Source organism: Porites lutea, chromosome 10 (genome assembly GCF_958299795.1).
Source record: "Porites lutea chromosome 10, jaPorLute2.1, whole genome shotgun sequence".
Lineage (NCBI taxonomy): Eukaryota > Metazoa > Cnidaria > Anthozoa > Scleractinia > Poritidae > Porites > Porites lutea.
In genome coordinates, this window is record NC_133210.1 from 24,031,819 (window position 1) to 24,040,920 (window position 9,102).

General features: G+C 40.3%; 2 protein-coding genes across 2 annotated transcripts in view; both read left to right on the plus strand.

The window, feature by feature from the left end:
* Nucleotides 1–3,271, plus strand: part of LOC140950798 (lachesin-like) — a 19,836-nt gene extending 16,565 nt beyond the window's left edge. The window contains exons 4-6 of the mRNA XM_073400020.1: nucleotides 1,828–1,952; nucleotides 2,293–2,363; nucleotides 3,106–3,271. Coding sequence (XP_073256121.1) covers nucleotides 1,828–1,952; nucleotides 2,293–2,363; nucleotides 3,106–3,271 — 362 coding nt within the window. The remainder of the gene's footprint in view (nucleotides 1–1,827; nucleotides 1,953–2,292; nucleotides 2,364–3,105) is intronic.
* Nucleotides 1–9,102, plus strand: part of LOC140949909 (uncharacterized) — a 192,482-nt gene that overhangs the window by 53,816 nt on the left and 129,564 nt on the right. The window contains exon 9 of the mRNA XM_073399058.1: nucleotides 6,648–6,677. Within this exon, the coding sequence (XP_073255159.1) occupies nucleotides 6,648–6,677 (30 nt within the window). The remainder of the gene's footprint in view (nucleotides 1–6,647; nucleotides 6,678–9,102) is intronic.

Genomic DNA, 9,102 nt, shown 5'->3' on the forward strand with positions numbered 1-9,102 from the left:
ACTGGTTCTTAAAAAAACTGATGAGTCACGTTATTCAGTTCAGCGTGGATCAGAAACTATTCTATCTTTTCATGTGAGACAGAGGGCAGGCATTGAATTAAACGTATAGTTGAAAGACATTTATTAGCCCATTTTTGTGTTATTACTTTTGGCAAAGCTTAGCATTCATTGTCGTCCCATATAAGGGATTCTCGATTCCAGAAACCGGGAAATTTTGGCTTGTGGAATTGGGAATCCAGGAATTTTTGGTTTGGAATCCAGGAATCTTGCAATTTGGAATCCGGAATACAGCTGAAGGAAACAGGAATCCCGCCAACGATTGGAATCCGGAATCCAACTTCCAATGACAAAGAATCCGAAATCCAGTACCTAAAATCGGGAATCCTCGAATCTAAGACTGTCTTGGAATTCCTTTTTAAACGTGGGGCGATTTTTGAAACGCCCTGCAGTTGCCTGCCAGAAAGATACTTTGGGGGCTGTTATCAGTTTATAGTATCACAGACAGGTTTATATTTAAAGAATGAACCCTCGGACGGGAATAGTATCACAGACAGGTTTATATTTAAAGAATGAACCCTCGGACGTACACGCAAACTCATACTCCCACCTTGGCACAAGCGGGGGAGAGAGGGTGGATGGAACCTCTCCCCGGAGTTTTTGATATGTTGCAGTATTTTGAAACGATTTTATCTTTAGTGGAAAGCCTTTGATGGTCTTAACAAGACGAGGTATATTTTAGGGGTGTTGGCGCTGCTGGAGGCCTATGACGTCACCAAAAATGGTTGCCATCTTGGCCGCCATCTTGGATTTTAGCGGAGCACCATGGGTAAGAAAATGTGGTAATCTACCCATTCGAAAAAATTTGGTAATCACGTGACCGTACGCCCGACCGTCCGTCCGCACCACAGGCATACCAATGTAAAATAACTCAATCAACAGGTATGGCAACCCAAATGCAACTCGAGGTTATTTTGGCGGGAAATCGCATAACCACCCGCTTCTTGTAAAGCAGAGGCAGCTAAAGAGTCAATAAAGACGAAACCGGAAAGCGGAAATTGTTTCAGTATCCGTGTTTTCTTAAGTATTAAGCTTAGATTAATTATCATGTCCACAAATTTGAAATATAGAGCAACAGAAAGACAGAGAGTCGTAGTCGTGCAAAACAACGGCAAAGAAATGTACAAAAAAAGTGTGCTGCACGTGCAAAGTTGCTTTTTTGCTAATTAGACCTATTGTTGTTTTTTCACCGTTCTCCGGCGTTGCCTTCGCCGCTTAGCATTACACGATTTCATATTTTGTTTGAACAAACTATAAATGTTGTCGAGAGCTTCGCTTTTAGCCCTGGCTAAATCTATATATTACCAAGAACTAGAAATCAGGTTAAAACCGCGAGAAATGATAATTTTTTGTGCTTTACATGAAAAATAACACATAAATAAGCATTTTGCATGTTTTTAGCCGTAGGATTGAAAGAAGTAGAAAAAACGTATATTTTCACCCAAAAATGGCTTGACCACTTGCTACTTATGACGTCACATCTCGTAACCGTAGCAACTGACCATCACTAAACTTGTCTGAAAATGTGTGCGAGGGATGAATGAACAACTACTGAAAACGTCAGGTACTGATATTTTATCCTCTAGGAAAAAACTCAGAAAAACCTTATGAGGGGGGGGGGGGGGGGGCATCCACTCCCCTCCCCCTTGTACGTCCGAGGGTTAACATATTCAGTTGAGGTATTTTGTAGGTAAAGCAATTCTCATAGCTTGGTTCTAATTTTTTAAGTAAATATAATTATTTATCTCTATTTATGCCTACGTTTGACAGGTCCAGAAAACCAGTGTGAGGATCATGAATTTGGAATTAAAATAACAAGCATCAGATGGATACAAGCGTTTAACAACTCCAGTACAATTGAGTATAAAACCTTAAAATCAGACGTCACATCAGAAGTAAGTCAATTACCCTTTTTTCGTGTGTACTTTCCATTTTCATTTACTCAATAACCGAGAAATACAGAATTAAGCAATGACTGAATAATTCCTCGCTCTTCAGGTTACTTACAAGCTGAAATGATGGGAAACCCACACCAAACAAAATACCCAAAAACCCCTGCTAATTAAGGACACTTAGGACTGGAAAAACTGCACATATCTACTTGAGTAATAATGCTGTGAACTTCCAGGATTTACATGTAAGGATTTTATTACATCTGTGGCTTCAACAGGGTGTCTGTCTTTAATCAGTCTGCCATCAAATGTATTGAAGGAAATTCACCTGTTTCTTTAACAGATTGCGAAAATCTACACCCTATCTCAAAATACCGAAAAGCAACTATATGGTATAACTATTGTGGAATTCAGGTATATATGACATATGTAACAGTTTATCGTTGACATACAATCGTGTAATTGTTAAAGGAAAGAAAAAAAAAACAGAAGAAAACTGTATCCGAATAAATGATAGCTGGAGGGCATTGGAAAAGAATTGAAACTTCTTTAATTTGTTAATTACATCCGTTATATACTAATCACAGTCGGTTTTTAACCTTGTTAAATATGGAAGTATATTTAGCAATTACTGGATGGACATTAGTATGATAATGATGAGATAAAGGGGAGATCTGCACAATTTCGCAGATCATACGAAAGCCTTATCTATGCCAATAACAGATTCATCATTCATTCAAAAAATTTGTTGTTTTAAAAACAAGCTAAAACATGCTTAAACCTAGCCTGATTCTCAGACGTCCGAGGTCGTTCGCGGTCCCTTTCGCTCCTCTCCCTCTCGGCCGCGAAAGACCTCGGACGCCTGAGAATCAGGCTAACTTAAACCGCGATCGATGCTAAGTTCTCATCTTCATTTGCCAGCGGGGGGGGGAGGGGGGTTAAGGTGAAGGGTAATAGGAGAGCATTAACCGCGAAAACACTGCAATTGCATACCATTTTTGTTTTTCTTTAAGTGCTCTGGAAGCACTCAATACTCGTCAGAAAGGGCACCAAGGGATGGCAATTTTACTTTTTGTCCCACCTAAACTGGTCACCTCACCAACCTGGGGTCACCCACCCCCATGTAAACGGGCCCTAAGATATATTTTATTTTCAGAGAAGGAAGTACCATTGCTGTTGTTCGCCTACGATTTGAAAGAAACATCAGCGAGCCCTTGAAGCCTTTGGAAGATGCTATCAAAGATGGCATATTGGGACTGAATATCAGAGTTGATAGACAGCTCCTTAATACAAGTATGTCAAGCTCCAAGTCAATCCAGTAGTTACCATTAGTTTATTTTTAACAAAGCTGACAAACCATCAAACGTGATAGGGATACTAAAGGGGAACTTACAACTTGACTTATAATATAAATTCCACCTCAAATTGCACGGAAATACCAATCTATCAAGTGTAATTTAATATCCAGTTCACTGTGAGATATCAAAATATCATTGATTATCTTTTTATTATCTCCTTCGCTGAGAAAACAAACTCCAAATCAACTGAAGAAAATGTCAAGTGACAGTGCAAAGAGCACACTGAAAATCAGTAAACCGTTTACAACCTGAAGTTGGCGATTCTAGCTTAAAGGAAAAGTCCGTTTTAAATGTTTTGGATAGATTACACTTCAAGTTATATCTTTTAATTCGACATCTTTGCAAACTAATAGTATATATTTCAAAGTGCTATAAGAGGGAAAAAAGTGATACGTGTATTTTGTTCAAGAAAAAAAGCGAACAGGTTTCCCTACCTCTTTGGTAAAAGAACTTGGATATTTCGTTTCACTTTCATGCATAAGATTGGTCTATTTTAGACAGTATGAGCTCCTCAGAGTTGGTACACTAAAATAATAATAATACGATGACGATGAGGATTACGGTAATGATGATAAAGATTTTACGTGTAATTTGAACGTTGCATTATATCTGACTGAATTTATGTGAACATGGCTTCAGTGAGTGTCTACAGGTCCTCAGCTAAGTACGAAGAATTTCACCCTGCCCACCAGGGACACTGGGTTACTGCCTGCGCCTCCCCCTGGTGACGCAGCAGACGCCTGATTCAGCTAGCTCGGGCAAAGTAAACACAAGATGCCAGTCAAAGCGTCTAGTAAACTCTGCTCTTTACAAGAGAATGTGTCAAAAGAGCTCCCTCCCTACCCCTCTAGTTTTGCCCCCAATCCTGAGCCACCCATCCACCTTTAGGGCAGTCCCTGGGTCCACCCGTGCCGTCAAAGACGCCAAGCCCTTTACCTTTTTGGAGACCGCAGTGGCGCAGAGCAGGGCTGCGCCCGGAACCAAGCGAAAACCTAGTGGCCACGTTTTAAGGAACTCAGACAGATATATCTAGCCTATTTTTTGAGAACCAACCTAACGAAATTTTCAGTCATTGAGTGAAAAGGCTTCAAAAGGCAGTTTTTTTGGGCCTTATAAGCTCAAAAATCACACTAACGAAGGAAAAGGAAAGGAGAAAAAGCAAGAGCAAGGAGGAAGAAAGGAGGAGAAGAGAAAAAAAAATGGTTGCGCTCTTAGTTTTTATAATTGCTCCTTTGAAAAAACTGTTGGATGCAAAAGGTCCATTTCACGGTAACGTTTTAAAAAATCCGGCTAGGATATTCTGGGAAATAAGCAGCTTTCTTTGATGACAAATGTCCTGAAAAGACGTCGTTTGCCACTTGAAAATAGCACATTTTGAAAGATTAATAGAATTCTTTGCAAACAATGTTGGCCAGAAATCCTGTGTTTTCGAAGAAGGAGGCCACCTCCGGATCCAGTTTCGCCTCATTTCTGCTCTCCCGTCACCATTCAATGACATCTTCTGGCCGCACCAGCTGGAAACTCTAGGTAACACTGCTTAACTTGACTTAAAAAAAGTAAATATTGTAAAGAAACTCAGCTCTTACCCATTAGCCTTTTAAGGTGGCTCTACTCTTGGTTCCTGGCTAGTAAAGAAACATTGAATTCATCTCCATCAAAAAGATATTCTCAACCCGGCCATCTCTATCTGCTTTAAGCCGGCTCTACTCGACAGAGGCAGCTTAAGACTTAAGTTAGCCCTAAGCAGAGCATTCAAGGCCACATCACCCCACAGACCTGACACGGCCTCGCAGCCGAGCACGTGGGTGAGGGGAATCCTTTCATTGGCCAATCGGCCTGAAACATTTAAAGAATTTGGGATGACAAACTGACGGCTGACAGATGATCAATGAGCTGAGTCTCCAGAGAGACTAACGGATCATACCACGCTTTTGCAACACCCTCCCCTTCTAGGGATTGACATGGAGGCCCCTTCCCACCCCATGGCAAGTTAGCTCAGGGACTGAGCTTGACGATGAGACCAACCAAGACAGCAACCCCAATGAAAATTCTCACCGCAGTCACCAGAAAATAATGGCAATTTCAACGTTACATCATCTTGATTTCATTCCTTATCTGCATTTCTTACAGTTTATCTGCTCAGGTTCTTTCACTGTCAGAGACGTTTCTATCAGCCGGGTGTAAAAACCGTCAATTTCGCACAATACTGACTGCGTTTGTTTTTACTATCCATTATCCTTCTTTTCGAAGGCGTCGGGATTACTCTACTAAGTAGTTTTGACACTCATGCAAGATGGCAGCCCGTAACGCAAAAGCGCTCGATCTCGACGATCTTACGGAAAAACTAGGACTGTGAACAGCCTAGATGGGTCTACCTGTGGAAAATGATTTATATTGGCTAAATCTTCGGCAAAGCGGAAGGAAATTAATTAAAATTTAGTAAACATAAAGAACTTAGGGTCATTAACATTTTAAAGTACAAATATTGTGTTGGTAAGTCACTTGCTATGTCAAGAGACCATTTTTCTTAAAATCTTAAATAATTGACAAATTGGTGACGGGTTTAAGAAAAGAAATCATGCAATTTCATATGAAATATTTAACACTTCACGTCTGGAATGACTGTCCATCACACTTCAATAAAAAATTATGAGAGGAAACATCATTTTAAATGCCAAAATTTAAGCTTAAATAATTATTTGTAAGAAAATAAAGTATGTTTATCTTTTATCACAAAAGCCAATTTATTTATCCAAAGAGAGTAAATTCGTCACCAATTTGCCAATTTATAACAGGGCTTATAACAGGATGCATTTTTTTTTGTTTAGAGCTCGTAGCTGTCCATTATAAATGGGGGAGCTTATACAACGTAGGTAGGGGCTTAAAAATCGAAAGTTTGCGGTAGATTTAAGGGTTGGGGCTCGAGTTAAGGACCTTTAGCGGTAGTCACGCCCGAAAGCCCTGCAAATAAAATCCTGTGCTGATAACACTGACGTTCGTGTTTATTACAATAGGTTTATTGTATTGAAACCAAATTTTAATTCAGTTCTACTTTCTCGTATTTTTTCAGCAATGCATCCTCCTCTGCTTTCAACAACGAGTAAGTAAGCTTACACAAATTATCAATCAAGCGAAAAGGAACACTACGCTGAAGCTTACGGTAGACTTACGGTCATTTAAGGGTTGGGGCTCGCGTTAAGGACCTTTAGCGGTATTCACGCCCGAAAGCCCTGCAAATAAAAACCCCGTGCTGATAACACTGACGTTTGTGTTTATTACAATAGGTTTATTGTTTTGAAACCAACTTTCAATTCAGTTTTATTTTCTCGTATTTTTTCAGCAATGCATCCTCCTCGGCCTTCAACAACGAGTAAGTAAGCTTACACAAATTATCAATCAAGCGAAAAGGACAACAATGCCCAGTGTTTTAGAGCACTGATGTCATATTATCCCGGGGGGCGCCGGATAGTTCCTTGTAAGAGGCTAATGGGGATGTGCCGTTGGATGGGGTTGCATTTTCACGACTAGACTGCGAGCAGTCTCTCTTTTTCTTCAGATTTAGCAAGGGGATTGCACGCCCGCGAGCGCGTTTTGCTCGACGGACCAAGGAAAAAAAGAGAGACTGCTCGTAGTCTATTTCACGACTGGACTGACTATAATGGGGCCGCATTTTCAATACAGTTACTAGAATGAGGTCGCACATTTTCGGATTTTTGGGAGTAAGAAAGTTCTTTATATGTACGGTTAGCAAACATACCAGAATGTTTCTACTGTAGATGAAAAGTAAAGTGTTCCTTCATTCAATCTAAAAAATGGGTAAGTTCGTATAATTAGAAAGTGACTAAGTTGGGATCGCGAAAATTACATATTTTCCCAAAAGTGACTAAGATGGGGTCTATAATTGGCCACAGAATAGACTATAATCGGGTACGGGCTCTGAGAGGCCAGCGGCACATACCCAGCAAAAATTAACCTCTCCCCCCCCTCCCCGGGCATATTATCTCCCTTAGGCATTTTTAGCAAAAGTGGGGGCGAAGGCAGCAAAAAATGTCGCCGATGTAAAGGACCATCTGTTGCTTAGGCTAACAATGTTACGTTAACGATCAACTGTTACCTCAACCGAATGTAATACGAAATGTTCGTCACTGCGGAAGTGTGTTGCGGAACAGCTTGCCTCTGGAGGTTCGGCAATTAACATCCCTTAATGTTTTTAAACCAACATTAAAAACCTTCATTTCGATTGCGAAATTACTTAAATTAGCGATACGCAATTTTTACACACGTCCTCCTTGTATAGCAGGTTTTGTCTTATCATCTTTCTTGTTTAATTACGTTCGAGGTACGAGAACGCAACCCCTAATTTGTGTTGGGTGTTATGTGCATTATTGGGTTTCCTGTGTAATTAATAAGGGAGGTTTTTTGAGATTGCCTTTTCGTCGTCGTCGTCGACACACATTTGCCTCGCTATGAGGCGCTTGCTTAAGTTTTGCCTCACTTTGACGCGCTAACTCATGTGGTGATTCTTGTTTCCTCGGCGTTCATCTTTCAAAGGTTTGCTGAGGTCTGATATTCTGTCTTCGTAAAGCGTTCATCTTTTAAAAAGTTTGCTGAATCTTCGTAAAGCGTACATCGATCTGTGTTTGCTGAATCGTCCAAAGCGTTCATCTTTCAGAAGTTTGCTGTTAAATTTTACTTTGGATTAAGCCTTCATATTTTTCAGCATGGTTCGTCACTGTCTTTGGAAAATGTCTGCGACTCCTGGTGCATGCATCAAACCGGGCTTAGTTCGGTGGCCGTTGTGCCACAAAGTAAATCTACCGAGTTGTGTAGCCCGGCGGCCGTTGTGCCAGAAAGTAAATCTACCGAGATGTGAAGCTCGGCGGCGCCATTTGATCATGACTTGTGATATTTTCGGCACCGGACAAACGAAGACTTTAACTCTATGTTATTTATTAGGAAAAACTTATAAACCAGCCCACAGTAGCGCCACTCTCGAGTCACTGAAATCAACATGCTCGACCAAATTAATAGCCAAATTAATCAGCTTAATAAAATACAGACGGTTCGCAGGCCTTTGGATACTATCTTCTGTATCCCCTCTTTCTACTTGTAGCATTAGGATAGTGCATATGTATCAGTCGCTGCGCTATTGCTTACAACTAACAGCAAACATTTCGTTTTAGGTTTCTCGTGTGGTAATCAAAAGGAAGTTCTTCATGCTGTTTATATCACCATCATCTGTCTTTTGTTAATAAGTAATCTTATTCTGATATTCGTCGTCTGCCGAATGTGCACCCGTTCAGGTTAGTGGGTTTTTATATTAAAAGGATTGGGCTTGTTTCTAATTCTTCATTGAATTAGGCACGGTGACTCAACATGCTGACAGGAGATGATACAGGACTAAAGTCCCAATTGATATCAACCCCTTCATGACCCATTCAGCAGTTGGTATAAGCCCAGTTTCTTTTGCAAGGCGTTCAGATTTTTTCAATTCTTAGACCGTCGTTTCGCTTTAATACTGGATTTTTTTAGTTAAAAATCTAGAATATCAGATACTACTGCACAGTGAGTGCGGCCATAATTTCGTATGTTACGTTATCATTATGGTTATTACAAAAGAAAAAGACAAACTGGATGTAGTAGACGTGAATGCGTAAGACAAAAAAACCCTGAAAGGCTTGGTAAATGCTGCGAGGACTAAAGATACTCACATCCTGTATTTTAATTTGTATTGAGCTCCAGAGATTTGTCAATAACTAGTTGTCAAAGTGTTTAAAAACCTAACATGACTGAAC